Source organism: Myxocyprinus asiaticus, chromosome 44, assembly GCF_019703515.2.
Source record: "Myxocyprinus asiaticus isolate MX2 ecotype Aquarium Trade chromosome 44, UBuf_Myxa_2, whole genome shotgun sequence".
Taxonomy (NCBI): domain Eukaryota; kingdom Metazoa; phylum Chordata; class Actinopteri; order Cypriniformes; family Catostomidae; genus Myxocyprinus; species Myxocyprinus asiaticus.
Genome location: NC_059387.1, coordinates 21,209,793 through 21,231,158, shown reverse-complemented (window position 1 = coordinate 21,231,158; position 21,366 = coordinate 21,209,793). Strand labels below are relative to the sequence as shown.

General features: G+C 38.0%; 1 protein-coding gene across 2 annotated transcripts; it reads left to right on the top strand.

Annotated features, from left to right (window-relative positions):
- The first annotated feature begins 139 nt into the window (after nucleotides 1–139).
- Nucleotides 140–20,672, top strand: nktr (natural killer cell triggering receptor). 2 transcript variants are annotated; one of them, XM_051687764.1, is made up of 17 exons: nucleotides 140–278; nucleotides 4,125–4,201; nucleotides 5,104–5,178; nucleotides 7,375–7,482; nucleotides 7,585–7,629; nucleotides 8,672–8,759; nucleotides 10,040–10,069; nucleotides 10,599–10,744; nucleotides 11,484–11,709; nucleotides 12,316–12,474; nucleotides 15,663–15,750; nucleotides 16,127–16,275; nucleotides 16,518–19,256; nucleotides 19,352–19,435; nucleotides 19,576–19,632; nucleotides 19,752–19,844; nucleotides 19,944–20,672. In XM_051687764.1, the coding sequence occupies exons 2-17, from the start codon at nucleotides 4,144–4,146 to the stop codon at nucleotides 20,002–20,004; spliced, it is 4,206 nt and encodes a 1,401-aa protein (XP_051543724.1). In that variant the 5' UTR covers nucleotides 140–278; nucleotides 4,125–4,143; the 3' UTR covers nucleotides 20,005–20,672. The 2 variants fall into 2 exon arrangements, with proteins under 2 accessions (XP_051543724.1, XP_051543725.1); XM_051687765.1 differs by lacking the exons at nucleotides 140–278; nucleotides 4,125–4,201; nucleotides 5,104–5,178 and adding an exon at nucleotides 7,951–7,975 and having other exon boundaries at nucleotides 7,404–7,482.
- Nucleotides 20,673–21,366: the final 694 nt, after the last annotated feature.

Genomic DNA, 21,366 nt, shown 5'->3' with positions numbered 1-21,366 from the left:
TACTTCACACAGCCGCAGAATATTACAAAATAATATTACAGAGCATTACCACTTAAAATTTTAAAGAAATATTAACTTAACACAAATAATAGTCGATATTATTAGGGCAGAAAGAGTAAACCCTATTTTTGTCATTGCTGTGAGTTTCCGATAGTCGGCGGCTGTGCAGTCAGAGCAGGTTCTCGACGTAGAACGTATTCGGAGCTGCATACAGCGCCCAGGCGACAGAGAGAGGTTGAATTGTTTCAGTAACTTTGTCATTTTAACCACCAATACAGGTGAGTGTGATGCAGTAAAACGAGGAGTATATCTGAGGACCATATTAAGAGTATGCCTGAGTCACGTGGGTTTTGGTATTAGTTTAAATAAACCATAAAGATGCCCCTCAGTGTGTTCCCGAGGCTATCACACATTGCCAGTTAGCTTGAAAAGGTAACCAATATTAACCTGCCAGCTACTAAACGACTCTGGCCAAAGCCAAAATCATTTTGTCGCAGTATTCATAACCGTCTGATTAAATTGTTTTTAAGCAGAGAGTTTAGGTTTTAGTTTGACTTTGGTCATTATGCGTTGTGTTAGCCTACCATGCTAATCATTATCAGGCTCGTGTCGTTTGGGCTAGCAGTTTCAGTTAACGTTGCCTTTCACTTTCACCTAACACTTAAGAAAGACTGTGCTCCAGTTTGGGCCCTTATAATCATAATTATTGTAGTCTTTCGTTTCGTTAGTCTCACGTTTTTATTGACGCATGTGCTCCTGATCGGCAAACTACTGAAAATAGTTGGAAAACTATTGAGTGATTTATTAGATTGTTAATGTAATTTTTTTTATGTTTAATTAGTTGTCAGTCAGACTGTTCATAAATGTATAATTCTACAAACGTGATGTCATCAGAGGTTGTTATTTGGGTTGACCTATATATATATATATATGTATATATATATATATATATATATATTTAGTCTGAAACTACAGAGAATGTATTATAACTGCCAGTCAGTTCTCTGTCACTGTTTTGTGTTCCATTAAATAAAGCTGTGGTTTTTACAAACAAATGGAAAAAAAAAATAAGAGACCACTGCAAAATTATCAGTTTCTCTGGATTTACTATTTATAGTTATGTGATTGAGTAAAATAAAAAAAAAATTTATTCTATAAAGTACTGAAAACATTTTTCTCAAATTCCAAATAAAATATTGTAATATAGAGCATTTATTTGCAGAAAATGACAACTGGTCAAAATAACAAAAAAATGCAGTGTCTTCAGACCTCGAATAATGCAAAGAAAACAAGTTCATATTCATTTTTAAATGACACAATACTAATGTTTTAACTTAGGAAGAGTTCAGAAATCAATATTTGGTGGAATAACCCAGATTTTCAATCACAGCTTTCATATGTCTTGATCACATTTCAGAGGTTTTTAATGGGGTTCAGTTCTGGAGATTGGGCTGGCCATGACAGGGTCTTGATGCGGTGGTCATCCATGCACACCTTGATTGACCTAGCTGTGTGGCATGGAGCATTGTCCTGCTAGAAAAACCAATCCTCAGAGTTGGGGAACATTGTCAGAGCAGAAGGAAGCAAGTTTTCTTCCAGGATAACCTTGTACGTGGCTTGATTCATGCATCCTCACAAAGACGAATCTGCCCGATTCCAGCCTTGCTGAAGCACCCTCAGATTGTGAAGGACGCATGAATCAAGCCACGTACAAGGTTATCCTGGAAAAAAACGTATATATTCACACCGATCAGCCACAACGTTAAAACCACCTGCCTAATATTGTAGGTCCCCCTCGTGCTGCCAAAACAGTGCCAACCCGCATCTCAGAATAGCATTCTAAGATTATATTCTTTTCACCACAGTTGTACAGAGTGGTTATCTGAGTTACCGTAGACTTTGTCAGTTCAAACCAGTCTGGCCATTCTCCGTTGACCTCTCTCATCAACAAGGCATTTCCATCCTCAGAACTGCCGCTCACCGGATGTTTTTTGTTTTTGGCAAAATTCGGAGTAAATTCTAGAGACTGTTGAAAATCCCAGGAGATCAGCAGTTACAGAAATACTCGGACCAGCCCATCTGGCACCAACAATCATGCCACGGTCCAAATCACTGAGATCACATTTTTTCCCCAGTCTGATGGTTGATGTGAACATGAAGCTCCTGACCCATATCTGCATGATTGTATGCACTGCTGCATGATTGTATGCACTGCTGCCACACGATTGGCTGATTAAATAATCTCATGGATGTTTGTTGGTGCCAGATGGGCTGGTTTGAGTATTTCTGTAACTTCTGATCTTCTGAGATTTTCACACACAACAGTCTCTAGAATTAACTCCAGATTTTGCCAGAAACATCCAGCGAATGGCAGTTCTGCCGACGGAAATGCCTTGTTGATGAGAGAGGTCAACAGAGAATGGCCAGACTGGTACGAATTGACAAAGTCTACGGTAACTCAGATAACCGCTCTGTACAACTGTGGTGAGAAGAACAGGTTGACGATGTTTTGGCGGCACGAGGGGGACCTACACAATATTAGGCAGGTGGTTTTGATGTTGTGGCTGATCGGTGTATGTATACATCTATATTTGTCAGGTATGATTTTGAACCTACATACATAGGCCTTGTAATATAACTCTGTCCAGGAATGTCTCTGATGTTTGGCTCTGATAAGAGGCCGGAATAACTTGCTTGTCAGTTTAACATTTGTGTTAATCCATCTCATTTTAAGAATAAAACAGCAACCATATGTTTATTTTAATCAATGTGGTGTGATTTAACCTTACTTTTGAGTTTAGAGGAATCAAAGTTCTGCATCAGAATTTGATGACTTTGTTTTAAAGGAATAGTTCACTCCCAAAAAAATCTCTCATCATTTACTCATGTCATCCCAGATGTGTATGACTTCCTATCTTCTGCTGAACATAAATAAATATTTTTAGAAGAATATCTCAGCTCTGTAGGCCCATACAATGCAAGATAATGGTGACCAAAACCATGACGCTCCAAAAGTCACATAACGGCAGTGGTTTAATCCATGCATTCTGAAGCAATCCAATCGATTTGTGAGAAGAATAGACTGAAAAAATATAACTCCTTTTTCACTATAAATCCTGACATCAACAGTTGCCTAGGTGAAAATGAATTCAAGCTTGATTACACTATAGTGCCATCTAGTGCATGCGTCAAGCATTAGTAAGTGTAATCAAGCTTGAAATCATGATTGTGCCTGGAGATTGCAATGGGAAGGTGTACAGTGACAAAGGAGTTATATTTTTATGTGTTCTCACCCAAAACCAATTAGATCGCTAAAGAAGACATGGTTAAACCACTGGAGTCATATGGATTACTTTTTTCCACCTTTATGTGGTTTTTAGAGCTTCAAAGTTTTGGTCACAATTCACTTGCATTGTATGAACCCACAGAGCTGAGAAAACATTTTTTGTTTGTGTTCTACAGAAGAAAGAAATGCATGATGAGAGAGTTATTTTTTGGGTGAACGATGTTGAATTTCAATATGGCTAGTAGGCCTATTTCCATTCAACATACAATATTTTTGGGTGGTAGTCAGTTGGCACATTCAAGGGAAACTGAGTCAATGAAGTGTGAAAGCTTAGAAATGTTTACATTTTTGCAGACTTTTTGCATACTTTGGTTTGTCCTTTTAACAAACTGTAGAACCCCCTCCCCATCCATAAGCCCAACTCCATCTCCAAACATAACCCGAAGATAGCACACATCTGGTTTACCAACATTCTTAGTTTAGGTTGAGAGTATATCATATTCACACACAGTATGTCATTCATCAAGGGTGGTAACTAGCAGCAGAACTGGTGACATTGATGTCTAGAGCCAGACAGGGCAGTGCTCAAAAAGGGGGCGGAAGGAAAGTGTGGAGAGGCATGCATGAAGATTTGCATCTCATTGGTTAAACGAAACACTTCCCCAATCTCAGTATCTGTCTTTTCTGTTCCCTTACAGTGTGGCTTCTGATTAAGTCATTAGAAACTGGAGAGAAACTGTATCTTGGAAAATATCTGCAGTGGATTTTATTTCTTTCTGGTTAGAGGACATTGAGAATAAAAACTTGAACCGTATTGTGCTGTGATTTTTCACTACAGGCAGCCCACTGTTTACAAAATGGGGGTGAAAGATCGCCCTCAGTGCTATTTTGATGTGGAAATCAACAGAGAACCAGGTAAGAAATGACAATGATTGCTGTTTGGCTTTTCTGAAAAGACCTCTGTAAAAATTGGTAAATGCTTTAATTTTTTTCTGAAATAGATTTAAATGTATTTTGCACACCTCGTTATTCTAAGCTTTTCAATGCAACACTTTTGCCACTGAAATAATTTGTAGCAGCCAATGTCTGTTTTTGGTAAAATGTTGTAAAAAGATTCAAGTTCAGAGTTATGCCATTTATAACCTAACATTTTTGGATGATCTGAAATGACAATGTATTGTGTGTTTAAGGGAGAAATAGGTTAAACCAGCTAATCATAAACTTCTAATACTGAAACTCAAGCATTTGGTGTGAATGTCTTGGAAAGTACAAGGGTGATGGCAGTGAAAATACCTGTCCCAGTGTGTGAGGAGCTGCTCGGCAGTCCACGCCCTGACCTGAAGGACTTTTTTAATTAACCACAGACGTTGTGTGTATGAACTACCGTCTGGCTTCACCTCAGTCTACTGCTAATTATGTGTTTTAAAACAAATGCCTGTGTCATAAAGCCTAGATGTCTAATTTTGTAATTTTACACCCATTATTTTCCAAAGAAAATGCTTAAACACCCTGTTTATATTTATTTTATCACTTATAATTTAAATTTAATGTATAGTCCTTGCTATTGACTTAGTACAATGCCAAAAACTACTTCAATTTGAATACTCTTGGACTTGAATGTGAAAGTGTTCCTGTTTGGCACACTGAAGTCAACCTGAAATCATGCTGCCCATTTATGGAAATTAACAAAAATTAAATTAAGAATTTAATAATGGCTTTTTATCAGCAAGTCTAATCCCTAAACACAAAACATGCAAAAATGGATGATACAAGACTTCTGATTTATGAGTTTAATGATACCTTTTGCTTTCTTCTAGTTGGACGAATTGTCTTTCAACTGTTCTCCGATATTTGTCCCAAGACAAGCAGAAATTTTCTTTGCCTGTGCACTGGTACGTATACACCGCTTGCATCAGCCTGATTTCTGTTTTTATTTACTTGTATATAAACTCAGCAAAAAAAAGAAATGTCCTCTCATTTTCAACTGCTTTTATTTTCAGCAAACTTAACATGTGTAAATATTTGTATGAACATAAAAAGATTCAACTAAGACATAAACTGAACAAGTTTCACAGACATGTGACTAACAGAAATGGAATAATGTGTCCCTGAACAAAGGAGGTGGGGGTCAAAATCAAAAGTAACAGTCAGTATCTGTTGTGGCCACCAGCTGCATTAAGTACTGCAGTGCATTTCCTCCTCATGGACTGCACCAGATTTGCCAGTTCTTGCTGTGAGATGTTACCCCACACTTCCACCAAGGCACATGCAAGTTCCCGGACATTTCTGGGGGGAATGGCCCTAGCCCTCACCCTCCGATCCAACAGGTCCCAGACGTGCTCAATGGAATTGAGATCCGGGGTCTTCGCTGGCCATGGCAGAACACTGACATTCCTGTCTTGCAAGAAATCATGCACAGAATGAGCAGTATGGCTGGTGGCATTGTCATGCTGGAGGGTCAGGTCAGGATGAGCCTGCAGGATGGGTACCACATGAGGGAGGAGGATGTCTTCCTTGTAACACACAGCGTTGAGATTGCCTGCAATGACAACAAGCTCAGTCCGATGATGCTGTGACACACTGCCCCAGAACATGATGGACCCTCCACCTCCAAATCGATCCCGCTCCAGAGTACAGGCCTCGGTGTAACGCTCATTCCTTCGACGATAAACGCGAGTCCGACCATCACCAGTGGTGAGACAAAACCGTGATTCGTCACTGAAGATCACTTTTTGGCAGTCCTGTCTGGTCCAGCGTAGGTGGGTTTGTGCCCATAGGTCGACGTTGTTGCCGGTGATGTCTGGTAAGGACCTGCCTTATAACAGGCCTACAAGCCCTCAGTCCAGTCTCTCTCAGCCTATTGCGGACAGTCAGAGCACTGATGGAGGGATTGTGCGTTCCTGGTGTAACTCGGGCAGATGTTGTTGCCATCCTGTACCTGTCCCGCAGTTGTGATATTCGTAAATGTGTAACAACAGCTGCAAGTTTATTGCTGACAATGCTAACAAATGAACAAAAGCTGTATTTACAACCGTAAACCGTATCGTAGAAGATAGAAGCCACAATAGTCTTAGAAAGCACATAGAGAATTTCTGGCCATATATTAACCCTGGAAAGGTTTGTGTCAAAACAGGGATAATTTTTCTCACCAGCCAAAGGATGTTAGCACAGACAGATATAATATGGGTGATTTTTTTCAACTTCAGGCAATTTCATGTCCAAGGGGTTCATTTTTAAGAAAACTGACAGATTGTATCATGCCATTTATTTTTTGGTAGTTTTCAAATGACTTTTTATGTATATATTTTACTCTTTTAACTTTGTCCCAAACCCAGACTTTCAATATTAAACTATGAAAATCCATTATAAAAAATACTAATTATTACATGTTTAAAGGGATAGTTCACACAAAAATGAAAATTATCTCATCTTTTACTCACCCCCATGCCATCCCAGATGTGTATGACTTTCTTCTGCTGAACACAAACAAAGATTTTTAGAAGAATTTCTCTGCTCTGTTGGTCCATATAATGCAAGTGAATGGTGATCAGACCTTTGAAGCTCCAAAAATCACATATAGGAAACATAAAAGTAATCCAGTCCATAAGAATCCAGTGGTTAAATCTTCAGAAGCGATATGATAGTTGTGGGTGAAAACAGATCAATATTTAAGTCCTTTTTTACTCTAAATCTACACTTTTTCTTTTACATTTGAAAGTCACATGTGGTGCCTGTTTAGTTTCACTTTCATACCTGAAAGTTAAAGTGAAGATTTAGAGTAAAAAATGGACTTGTTCTGTTTCTCACCCACATCTTATCCCTTCAGAAGAAATGGATTTAACCACTGGAGTGAATCATTCACAGTGAAAGTGAATGAAAATTAGTGTATTTGGACACTGCTCCAGACACTTGCACACTATGAATGACATTACATACGCGCCTCGTCTAGCATCAGGCATTTCCCACAGAGCACTCATAAGGATATTTTAAAGTCTAGAAACATACTTGAACTGCACATACAAGGTGTGATATACAGTAAACTAGCAATCTGCAGTGATCAGTGATCTCTTGCTCTGGTTTGCTTTCAGGTGAGAAAGGCAGTGGCAAAACTACAGGAAAAAAATTATGCTATAAAGGCTCAACTTTCCATAGAGTGGTAAAGAACTTCATGATCCAGGGGGGTGATTTCACAGAGGGTATGCACAATTATGCTCACAATTCACCGGGATATATGGAGCTAAAAATATCTGTAGTGCCATAACACAAAATCGAATGATGTGTTTTTTTTCTTTGCCTAGGCAATGGAAGAGGAGGAGAATCTATATATGGTGGTTTCTTTGAAGGTAAGCCATCTCCGAATATGTCAAGTACATCATCAAACACTAAATAACCCTAACGAAATCCCTCAACTTCACTCTGTTGTCTTTTCTGCTCTGTTGTAACAACATGTGCATGACTGTTCAATAGGCATTACAGTTTCGTGCATGAATTGTCAATTTGTCAGCCATTGTTTTATCTTGCCGTCGCTATGCTATCTTGATTTTGTTTTATGTCTGTGACCTTATAATGGACTTCTTTCTGAGTCAGCATGGAGAACAGGCATATTTATTTATTTAAAGAACCAATCTTCTTGCCTAAAATTTTCAACATTCTTTTATTTATAGAGAGTGTGGTCTTTTGCAAAATAAGGTAAGAGATGTACACAGTCCAGTACAATGTACACAATGTAGACTAAACATACCCCCTTCCCAATTCCTTATGTGAATCATGGCAAAAAACGTCCACACTGCACAGTGTGCTCATGGATATGTGGACCATGAAATTGATGTGGTTAACAAATTTCATCTCCTTTTTTTTTTCCTTCCTCTTATTTTTCCAGGATGGGTTGTCATGCAATACTCTTGAACATAATTTATTCTTAGGAAATTTGGCCCAACTTGACAAACTATAAATAAGTCTGTTTTTACAACAAAGATGAACAACACTCATATTTATTGAGGTCTGCAGCAGTGTAGAAGCATCACTGATGTTAGGTCTTATAGGGATAGTTCACCCAAAAAGGAAAATTCTGTCATTTGCTCGCCCTCATTTTCTTCAGTGAAATAGGCAGAATGTTAGGGACTGACGGCTTCCATTCACTTTCATAGTGTGGAAAAAGGTGCTATTAAAGTCAGGCTAACATTCTGCCTAACATCCAAGGAACAAATAAATTAATTTGGGGTTCTCACATGAGGGTGAGAAAATGATAACACAGTTTTCATATTAGGGAGAACTAGTCCTTTAATGAATGTCTCTTTGCCTGCTCCAGTCCTCCTCCTCAACAGCTTTCTGAAACAGTCGACAAGAACTCAAGTGTCTCCCTTTGTCCGTATCTCTCTCCTACAGATGAGAACTTTACTCTCAAACATGACCGAGCCTTCCTCTTGTCGATGGCCAACCGTGGCAAAGACACAAATGGGTCCCAGTTCTTCATGTGAGTATGTTTACTCTGGTACAAGAGAGAGCAAGCGTGTTTGTATGTAGAAACAACCATTCATCACTAGAACTTCTTACCATTTAATATGACTGATTGGTCACTATTAAATGACACATGAAATATCTCTGTTTAGATTACGAATTCCCCTAGTATTCAAGATCATTTCTCCTGAAGTGAGTTGGTTTGGCTCAGTCATAGACTTTGCACTGTGGTGCAATGCATTATAGTGCATCTGTTTTGAGAGACAATCAATAGGAGCATCTGGGTTTCTAACTTTGACCCAGGTGTCATATTCTCATATTTAAAATGTAACTCCTTACATTTGCTGTAGGTGCAAATTTATTGACACATGCATATCTTGAGTTGTCATATCAACTTTCAACACAATTTAAAGACCACCTCTGAATAGTAAAGCACAATTCTTTGAGTTTGTTCACCCAACAAAAAAGGAATATTAATTTGTTTTTATTTGTTTAGAAGAGTAAAAAGATCATCTTAGCTTGCCTTTTTGCTGTTCACACCCTCTCTAACTTTCCCAGACCATGTCAATTTCTTTACCATATATGTTTATTTATATTCTTTGATTTTGGATACTTTACATTGTCTGTATGTTCACATGGGACGCAGGTGCCCTCTACATTTTCATCTCCTTTTCCCTTGTCAATGTGCATTTAGAAATATTTAATAAAGAAACCTTCCTTTTTTGCCTACAAATGTATTACAATTTTTCTCTTGCCATTTTTGTGTAAAATTTGCAGAAACTCTAACATCCTGCTCTACCAAGGTAAAGTGTCTCTCCAAGGCTGTGCTTCTCTCTCCTGACTGTGTATTTCTGGTTACTTTTAGCTAGCACTGGCTTCATGATTATCTTTAAAAATGGTTTTACCTGATTAACAACTTACGGTACTCTCCCAGCACAGAGAAACTGAGAAGGTCTTTCAATTATTGGTGTATTTATAGTTTAGCAGTACAGGGTGTATTTTCCATATTGTTGATTGTCTGCCATGGACACACTGTGATTTCTAAAATATCTCCCTAAAATGTTTAAACAGGTTTTAATTGATGTTGGCAGATGTTGGACATGTTGATGTTGAATGATTTCTGTTGTGTGTTCCGAATTTCTACCTTATGACAAACTGCAACTGAGTCTTAAGTTTCTCTTGTTTTTTTCATTTATGACCCCAGGCCTAAATTTTCCTCCCTTTTCTTTTTTCCCCCCACATGTCTCTGTTGGACGATCTGACCTGGCCTCCATTTTGTCATTTGTCCAATAATAGAACTACAAAGACAGCACCTCATCTAGATGGGTATGTGCAGAAAGATCCATTGGAGTTTAAAATGTAGCAACATATTATTAAAAGATAGTACATTGTTCCCACAGGAATGGAAAACCTGGAAATATCAAGGAATTTAAAAATTGGCTTGGAAAATTCATGGAAGTGATCATAGTGAATATACATTTTTCTAGTTTTCCTCTGCACTAAAAATATCTTATCAGCTAGAAATTGGTCTTGTTTAGACTAAAACTTGCTTGCAAACTATAGTGATGTCTTGTTTAGTGTTTAGCGAATAGTGCTTTTGACCAATTAATCGGTCAAAACTGTTCACAATGATATTTTATTAATAATGAATCATTTGCAAATCGGTATCCATTCAGTATTCACAAATGACTGGAAGTGTCAGGGGATTTCATAGGTCAAAAAGGGTGAGAACTCTGACTGTCAGTATTGCTTAAAGTTTATGCTTCAGGTTTGTTTTATAGTTGAACCAAAAATGTAGGATGTCTGGATGTAGAACTTTCCATAAATTCCTGTAACGTTTATTTGTCTAATTTAGAGTGCATGTGGTCTTTGGGCTGGTCATCTCTGGCTTTGAGGTGATAAAGAAAATCGAGGGGCTGAAGACCGACTCAGCCAGCAGACCTTATGCTGACGTCCGAGTGATTGACTGTGGACAGCTGATTACAAAGTCTGCTAACGATGGTGAGCTTGTTCCTATGTATGAAAGACAAACTAACAATTTTAGGACTGCAAACATATCGTGTAACTATGCTTTATAAACTTGTTTTAACCTAATGAGGGAAAAAAAATTGTTTTTAAATTTCCATCAACTGCATTGTAGTGGTGAAATATGGTGTTTAAAAATAGAACTTTGAAGGATCATAAAATTGTCTCTTTGACAGGTGCTTTGTGCTCTGGGCAACAACGGAAACATTACAGACTCCCATCTTAATACGCACACTTAATCCATGTCCTAACCACTCATGACACAACAAAGTGTCTAGCAATAAGTCACTATAAATCATCAAAAACTACTTTCCATGTTACCAGCCACGAGTGCAATGTGCAACAGTATGTTTTGTTGGTTTCTATTTTCATCGCAGCGCGCTGGTTTGCCTACCCACTGAGGAATCTCATTGATACAAAATCTCCACATTGCTGTATATTTAACATGAAAAGAGTTCTGATTGGCTGTGATTTGTCACATTGTGCAGTATTGTATTTCTACTTTTCATGCTCCAAATTTGTATCAAGCCAAAATGGTTTTGATACAAAAATTCAAAATAAATTCATAAACTCTGCCCTGATCATGTCATAAGTAGTGTAATCAGAAATGGTGAGAATTAATAAATTACATACTTTGTTTGATAAATAATACATAAATAAAAAAATTTAATTTGACCTCAGTATATTTTCTGACTAAGCCTGTTTTATCTTTTAGTACTTCGAAGCAAGAGGAGGAAAGTGTTCTACTCTGAGGATGACTCTCAGAGTTCTTCAGATTCTACATCCCGAGATTCCTCCTCAGCAGATTCTGGGGGGGAGTCTGATGAAAAGTATGCATCTCGAAAGAGGAAAAGAAGCTCAAAGAGCAAGCATTCAAATAGAAAAAGAAAAGAGGCAGGGAAGAAAGTGAGAAACACTGTTAAAACAGCAGGACATGGAAGGTAAATGAGTGTGCCCAGTTTGATTTCCTGTTAGGCATAGTGAAAGCATCTATCCACATTTTTATGTCATTTTCAGGTGAAGAGTAGTAAAGCTGAAGTGTGTACGTTTTTATGGTAAACTGTTTTCTCCTATACAAGCTTAATATGCAGAAACCTTTTGTAGTCTGTTCAACATTGTGGCTTTATCAGCACATTGCTTGCTTTGTTTGAGCATCCTGAACAGTTGAACACAGCAACATTGTCTCAAACAATGGTGTGAGTTTGGGGCAGAACTACCTGTTTGTCTGACCAATACCAGATTATGGCAGTGTTTGGGAATCTATTAGAAAACTAAAATTTTTGCAATTCTGTTTAGTGATGCTAGAGGTCCAAAAATTGCACACTAAAGCATTCAACAATAACACATTTTCTGTCTATAGTTGACACTTTTTTATTTTACAATTTCACAATTTGAAATCTTCCATGAAAATGTATTTTATTTATTTATTATTATTATCCACACAATAATTCTGAAAGCTGAGCTGATTTTGAATCAGTGCTCTTGGGTTGTCTTTGTCTTGGCAAACAGAAATATTCTTTCTGTTTAATCTTTTTCTTGATTTGCAGTCATGCTGAGGGAGAGATGGCAGAGGACGATGATGGTGATATTGAGCAGAATGTGAAAAGGGAGAAGCCTGTGGTTCGACCAGAAGAGATCCCACCCGTGCCAGAGAACCGTTTTCTGCTTCGCAGAGACATGCCTACCCAGGAGGAGACAATACAAATGTTAGTCTATTTTAGTATAGTTTAATTAACAGATGGTCCTCATCTCACTCAAACACACTTTATTACCTCTAATTATCAGTATCTGGTTGAAAGGTACATTTTAAAGTGTTAATGGAGAACCACCGTAATTAATATTTTGGCAACTTTTCTTGTTGAATAATCCCTGAAATTCATGGCTCAGTTTTCCAGTGCAATTAAAGGAATGTTCCAGGTTCAATACAAGTTAAGCTCAATCGACAGCATTTGTGGCATAATGTTTATTACCACAAAAATTAATTTAGACTCGTCCCTCCTTTTCTTTAAAAAAAAGCAAAAATCAAGGTTACAGTGTGGCACTTACAATGGAAGTGAATGGGGACAATCAAAGTGAATGTGGCCAATATTTGGAGGGTTTAAACACAGAAATGTGAAGCTTATAATTTTATAAAAGCACTTGGGTCAGTCCATCTCAAGTGGTCCAATACAGGTTGCTTGACCATTTTTAATTTTCCTATTTTTTATTATTATTATTTTTTTGAGTGATTACCTCTATGTATTGGTATTGCAAAACCACCAGTTTTGTATTTTTATTTTACTTGGTTTAACCACGACGGCCATCTTTGTGTCATGGCACACAACAAATTTTGGTTAGACAGCTGTTAATGGAAACCTCAATATCTCAGCTCAGGATGGTCCTAGCTCCTTGGAACAAAAGCTGATCTCTAGAGCACATTACATGGTACTTGTACATGAATAAACATTTTGCACATTCTTGTTCCTTAAACTTAACTTATGTCCTAATGTAATGATCAGGATTGCTCAAAGTTCCACTTTTTGGGTCAGTTTATAATGGGAAGGGTTCCATTCTCAGTCTTAATTTTTTTAGGGGGTACCTAGTTAAGTATAGTGTGCATGCAGGACATTTCAGGTTTGAGACTTCTCTTTTTTTTCTTTTTTTCTTTTTTTTTATGGGGACGAGAGTGCAATTTTAAAAAAATTCCTCTCACTTTTGGGTTGAATATGTCTGGTGGGGGACCAGATAGGAACCTGAAATTTCACAGAAATAAGTCCTTTATAGTAGTTATTAATAGTTATTAATTCATGCATTTTGAGAAATGAACAGATGTAATATAAGCATAACAAATAACAAAAATGAACAGTATTTTACATGTTTACATGTACATATTTTATTAGAAGATGTGGTTTCCTCAGTCTCTCTGAAATGTTGTGGGAGCATCGGTTGACAGTAGTCAGTTCGGTAGGTGTCAATTTTCTGAGAATATTGTTCATGGGAACCCACACTTTGTCCTCAGTAGATATCTTGAATGATGTTCTTGGTCCAGGTGGGTGGAAGAATTTTACAAAAACATCACAGTTTTCCATGCTGATGTCCTCAACCAATGGTGTGTCTTTAGCGCATTGATCTTCTCAGCCAGAGAAACAGAGAATTCATCCCTAGGGAGAACAACAGTGATCATATCTGCCCTGTCAGTCATAACCCACTGCTTAAAGGTAATGTTATCAGGAAGTGTGTCGTCTTTGTCTGACACTTCAAGCATCTGCAGTAAGGCCTCTATACCTGGACACTGGTCACAATTGTTGAGCATGAAGTCATAACCGTTTATGTCACAGACTAGAAGTTCGAGCAGGTTATTGTAGTCCACTTTTAGCTTTGCTGACTCAATCATCAGCTTGATGTTCTGATGTTGTGTGCAGACACAAACAATGTGAGTTCCAGATGCTCCTGCCAGCACACACCATTTTGGCCTCAGTTTTCATAAAAATTTTGATCTCCCTATCTTTAACCTTGGGTGCTGATTTTTAAACTCCACATACAGTTCATTAAGGTTACTTAAAACTAAATGCTTTTTGTATAACCCAGTGATAGATCATGCTTCACTGTTGCCAATATCAAAAGTAGTAAAATTTTAGACCTCATTGTCAAGCATAAGCTATTGTATGTCAATCATAAACATAATTACTGTAAAATACTGTTCATTTTTATTATTTGTTATGCTTATATTACATCTGTTCATTTCTCAAAATGCATGAATAATTAGGCTTTTCCCCAGATTTCTACTAGCCCTAGCTCTGTAACCAGTGGAATCTCAAACTTATTTCTGTGACAATTTCAGGTTCCAATCTGGTCCCCCACCAGAGATATTCAACCCAAAATTGATGGGAATTTTACCAAATTGCACTTTCTCGCCCCCATAAAAAAGAGAGAGAGAGAGAGAGAGAGAGAAGTCTCAAACCTGAAATGTTGTGCATGCACACTATACTTACCTAGGTACCCCCTAAAAAAAAATTAAGACTGAGACTCGAACCCTTCCCATTATAAATTGACCCTAAAAGTGGAACTTTGAGAAATCTTGAGCATTAGGACTTAATTTCTAAGTCTAAGGAACAATAATGTGCAAAATGTTTATATATGTTCATGTACCTTGTAATGTGCTCTAGAGATCGGTTTTTGTTCCAAGGAGCTAGGACCATTCTGAGCCGAGATATTGAGGTTTCCGTAAACAGCTGTATAACCAAAATTTGTCATGTGCCATAACACAAATGTGGCCATCGTGGTTAAACCAAGTAAAATAAAAAACTGGTGGTTTTGCAATACCAGTATATAGAGGTAATCACAAAAAAAAAAAATGTGGAAAATTAAAAATGGTCAAGCAACCAACTTTACAATTATTGGACCACTAGAGAGGGACTGACCCACTTGCATTAAAACTTGTGTATTATTTGAACTGTAAAGTTGTTTAAATTGTCATTTTTACATTTGTCTAAGGGTTTTAGAGTTTGTTGACTTTATATTGTCATGTAACAAAGTTGTAAAATTGGCTATAACTTTAAACAGAAAAGGTTAGTAAGCGATTTTATCACACTAAAATCCTGTTTCGATGCATATTGTTTATATCTTTTAAAAAAGTGAGTATTTTAATGTTAAAAAATTGCCCCCCATTCATTTTTATTGTAAGCGCCTCACTGGAACCTCGATTTGTGCTTTTTGTTTTTTTTAGGAAAAGGGAGTTGTCAATTTTTTTTTTTTTTTTTTTTTTTTTTTTTTTTTTTGTGGTAATCAACATTATAATGCTGACGATTGAGCTTAACTTGTATTGAATCTGGAACATTCCTTGAAAACCTTCGTAAAAAAAAAAAAAAAAGTTGACTAGAAATTATTCTTTTATTTTTTATTGTTTTTCTTATAGGGCTGTACAGGAGACAGTTGTGGCACCAAATGACCCCAAACCAGCTGTCACAAAATCTGGACGTAAGATTAAAGGTCGTGGAACTATGGTATGACTCTTGACTCTATGAATTACATTTATACCATATACAGAAAATACACAGAGCAGTCAAATTGACCTCAAACCATGGACAGCAGACAAGATAAATGTTTTTCAAAACCTTAAAACTTTATCAGCTGTTTTAATTCTTTTTCTTATTGCCATTGCCTCTTGATCAGCCTCATATATGTGATGCATGTGGAACTAGCCCTGTTTTGAACTTCAATATAGCCTAGGTTTTATTGTAATGAAACAGAGTTAATTGACAAATTGACATTGTCTCCTTGTAAGCAAGCTGTTGTTTTTGTTCACTGAAAGTGCTTAATGGATATCTAAGTCTGTTTCACAGACCATGGCTCTGTTGAAGTTTTTTTTTTCTCATGCAGAGGTATCATACGCCCCCTCGGTCAAAATCCCGATCAGAGTCAGAGGGTGAAAGAGGGAGCAGTGAAACTCCCCCACACTGGAAAGAGGAAATGCAGAGGACAAAGGCTTACCAGCCCCCCAGTGTGGAGAAATGGAGTAAAGGAGAAAGGCATGTTTTTCACCAATTGAATATGGTTATGTATAAAAGTGTGAATCTTATGTGAATAAACTATTGGAGGTTTTTGTCAGAATGATTACATGTAACAAGCTAACAATGGGAGTTTATTTCTGGTTTTCCTCATAGTTAAGACTCTTTTAAAAACATCTTTCAGAACTGCATTTTTATAAGGTGAACAAACATGGTTGGAACAAAGATTTTGACTTACAGTGATCTGACTGTTGTTTAAACAGATGGGATAACAGAAGTGACACCCCAAGGTCTAGATCAAGATCAGGAGAGCGTTCGTTAAGCGAGGCCTCAGTATACTCCAGCCGGCATCGATCAAGAAAAGAAAAGAAGAAAACCAAAAGCAAGAAGAAAACCAAAAAACGAAAACACTCAAAGAAACATAAAAAGAGCAAGCCCAAGGAGACCTCCTTGTCTGAGGGAGAGATGTCAAGCTCCTCAGGCAAGAGGTCAAAACACTCAAGCCATACGGGAAAGAGACATTCTCGGTCGCGCTCTCATTCTCACTCCCAATCTACTTCAAGTCACTCCCACATATCGTATCGATCAGAGTCAGACAGGAGACGATACTCATCGCACTCTTCTAGAGATTCACAATCTTATTCGAGATCCAGGAGCAGATCTTATTCCAGAAGTCGCACAAGGTCTGCGAGGCGGTTTAGATCTTCCTTGAGGTCAAGTCATAGTCGTTCAGGGCGGTCTATTACACATTCTAGGTCACTGTCGCATTCTCGATCCAGATACAGGACAAGGTCAAGAACCAGATCAAATTCTAGGTATAGGTCAAATACCCCACCACATTCCAAGAAAAGAAATGTAATATCCCCTCGAAATTCAAAGCCTTCAGAGGGTGTTGTTAACAAACTGGCCAAGCCAGTGCCTACAGCAGTTCAAGGTGTAGAACCTAAAGCCCCACCAGCTGTGTCCTCCGAAAGTGTCTCTGTATTACCTATGAGTGACAGTCCACCACCCTCTCGATGGAAACCAGGCCAGAAACCTTGGAAACCGTCCTATTTCCGCATTCAAGAGATCAATAAAAAGTCAATCCCAGGTTCAAAAGCACTTATCAGCCCATTAACAATTGCACCTCTGGAGACATTGTCCTCTCTTAAGCCAGACAATGCCATTAGTCAAAGGGTCCCCAGCAGCAGGAACAATGTTGTTCCTGATAGACTTCTGCAAAAGAGTTTGTCCAGGAGCAGGTCACCCAGTTGGTCAAGAAGCAGCAGTAAATCACTAAGCCATTATGAAAGCAGATCTTCCCTTAGTAGGTCAGAATCAGGTTCATACAAAAGAAGATCCACTGAAAAGAAGAGAAAACAACGTCGTTCTCATAGAAATAGCCAAAAGAATGCAAGTCATAGCAGTGGCCACAAAGATACATCTCCCTTCTCTGAGGATGGACCAGATAGTCCAAACAGTCCTATCCACAGACACAGTGATTCCTTGGTACAAATAAATATGCTTGATTCTCTGTCAGATGTACAGACAGTGGCAATGAAAGGCAAGAACCCTAGTCAAAGGAATGAACTGTTAGTGGACAAGAACAGTAATTCTGGATGGGAAAGTGAAGGAGAGAACTCAAGTAAGATTAATACTGCTGCCAAGCATAACCAACTCTTTGTGAAGGATAAAGGGAGCCTTAGTGAAATGAAAAAGATGCAGATTTTGTCTCGCTGCTGGGAGTCTGAAAGTGACTCTGAAATGCCAGATAAAAAGACAGTTGGTGATGCCAAATATGTGTCTGAAAAAGAGGAAGGAGAGGCTAGTTCAGAATCTGAGTGTGAAGACCTTCTTTGGCCTTCTAACAAATCAAACAGAGGTGCAGAAATGTCTGAGGAATTAAAAATTAATGAGAAACACCCTGACACAAAAACCATGAAGCACAAGAACAAGAAAGCCAAGCGAAAACACAAGCACAAGAGGAGGAACTCTTCCAGGTCAGGATCTCGCAGATCCAAGAGCAAGAAATCCAAGAAGCACCAAAAGCCAAAAGAGACATTCCACTGGCAGCCTCCATTAGAGTTTGGTGATGAAGGTGAAGAGGATGATTCAGTTGCTCAGGCACAATATGTAGACTTTGCAAATCCTGATGCTGCCAACAGTGGTGCAAAAAGACGGGTAAAAACTGGATCGGACAAGCCCCATGGCACAGAGAATCAGGATCAAGGGACTCGAGAGTCAACTCATGATAAATGTTCAACAGAGACTCAAAAAGGTATTGATGAAAATGAGAAGACTGAAAACCAAAAATCAAACCTAAATAGCAACACAGAAAGAATTCAAACTCAAAGCCATACAGAGGTCCATGCAAATCATTCAGACACTAACTTGACAAATAACCAAAATGGACCACAAGATAAAGTGGAGATGTGTACTCTAGAGGACGTCCCAGTGACTGAGCAACCAGGGATCAAAGTAATTGGCTTTTCTCCACTGAAAAATATTTTGAATAATGGTAGTGCACTTGTTCCACCTCAAATAGAGAAAGGAAACTCTGTTATGACTGAATCTGCTTTAACTCATGGCAATCAGCCAGAGGAAACTGTACCTAGTGATGCTTCTCTCCTAGCAGCTGAAAATAAATGGAAACCTTTGACAGGCATAACTGCGGTGCAGGCTGTTATTAAAAAACCTTTGATTATTAAGATAAACAAACAGCAAGATCAGTTTGAAGGAAAGAGCCAAGGCCTCAAGATTGAGATCAAGAGCAAGAATAGAGTCCGACCAGGATCCCTCTTTGACGAGGTACGAAAGACGGCTCGGTTAAATCAGAGAACCAGAAATCAGGACAGTTCAAGTGAAGAGGACTCTCTTCCAGCAACAGGAGAAAGGGTTGGGTCCCATAATCATTCTCGGGACAAGTCACGGTCTGTGTCCAGTCATGGGTCCCACCACAGAAACAGGTCCAATTCATATAGCCGCTCCAGGAGCAGGTCCAGAAGCTACACCTACTCTTCCAGGTCTGATATAATGGGCATTGTTTATTAAGTTACATATGTCCTAACTTGATGAAGAAATTTTATTTATATATATATATAATATATTTTGCACACAGGAGCTACAGTAGGAGTCGAAGCAGAAGTAGATACAGTAAAGGCCACTCTCGTTCTAGAAGTAGCACCTACAGAAGTTATCGTAGGTATGTTTTTGAAAGTTTTTTTTTTTATCTCTGATATGCTTCAATCTAATATGCTTCTTAAAGAACCTTTTGGTTCATTAATAGGAGTAAATCGTTCTTAATTAACAAATTTTAAGATGACATGATCAATCTTGTTTCAGCCGCACATACAGTAGGAGTCGCTCTAGAAGTCGGTACAGAGGTCATCACAGATCAAGGTGAGAATGGAGCCAATGTCATTAATGCAGTTTGCTTGTAATGAGTCTATTATTATTATTATTTTCCTTTGCTTTATTTGGATATGATTTGTTTTCATTTTGTGTTCCTGGAAATCAAGGTCTGACTCTTATGATAGCTACACTAGCCGCAGTCGCAGTTGTAGCAGGAGACGAGGGCATAGGAGAAGTGAGAGCTCTGACCGCAGGTCCAGGTACAAAATAAATGAAGCTTTGTTTCACCCCAAGATAATGATCAAAAATGCCTTAAGCATCACTAAAGCTTGTTCATTAATGTATGTCTTCACATTCAGGTCATTTCACTCATACAGTCGCAGTTCCTCCAGGCGGCGAAGTCGGAGTCGAAGTAGTTGATACAGTGGAGTTCATGTTTCAGAGGACATTATAGCCTGTTAAGCATCCTAATCGTCCTTGATATAGTTTTCTGAAGGGTTGGCCTAGTTTAAGTTATGTATAGTATATACGTCGTTGTACAATTTATTAAGTACTGTGTAATCCACCCACCTTTTTTTCCTGCTGCATTTTTCTTGAAGTCTATGATTGAATGTACTTTTGTAACAAAATAAGTAAACCTACTTTTTCTGGTCTATATATATATATATGTATAGTATACCTAACAAAGTTTGTGAGGAGCATAAACTCCTTCCAACTCTAACTCCAAGTTTATATACAAACAGCCACTTACCTCACTCCCTTGTACATGCACTTGTGAAATGTCAGTAAATCATGTTTGGAAGGGTTTTAACAATACAGTTCTAAAAGAAGACACAGGCATCCTTCAAAGTCTAAGCAGTTTTTAAAGATTTTTTCTTTAAATTCAGAAGAAATGCATGAAAATGGAGGACATGAGAGGAAAGTTTTAGTTGTAGGCCAAATTAATGTTTTGTGTTTGAACGGTTGCTCTAAAAGCTTCTTTTTTTTTCTTTTTTTTAAGTTGTATATAAAACACCATACACAAAAAGGTATGATTGATGAATGTATCTACAGAATTGAAATATAATAAACTAAGCCTGCCAATTCCATTGTTTTTTGTAAGTTTCACTACATCTTTTTGTGAAATCCTGCTACTGCTGTATTTAGATATGTATTCTGGTAATTGCAATGTTCTTGTAGCATGACCTGTATTTTCATGTTTTAATGACTACAGGAAATTGAGAGTAAAGCACAGTCAAACCTACAAGGTCATGACAAATGCTTCATCATTCCATAAGGGCAGTTCATATTGATTACTCACTCTTTTTCAGCTGTAGATGAAGAATAGAGCAGGCAGAGCATAACATTTTATCCTGTGCAGTGGCCCTTTAAAACTTATGACAAAAAGCCCATCTGATCACCGAGCTCCAATCACCAGTTCCTACTGCAAAAGCAGCCTCTGCATTTTTGTCTGTCTGAATGCTGGTGCTAGCACGGTGAAAAAATAGAGGGGAAGAAAAACTGAAGAAATGTAAAAATCCAACGTACTTTTTATATGGCGAGCGGAAGTCCTGCGCAAACGGTGTTCTTTGCCGACTCCTTCGATACGTCGGAACCAAATGGTACAGTAGACAACGACATGTCGATTATTTTATGTCCATATAATATCTCCACAATTTTTTTAACGACTTAGCTAGGCCGTTGCAACTTGCAATACTTTGTCCCGGGATGTGTCGTACTTTTGTATGTGAAATGAACTGATGTCGGCATTTTTGGCAATAAAATATAGCCGCGAGATGAAGT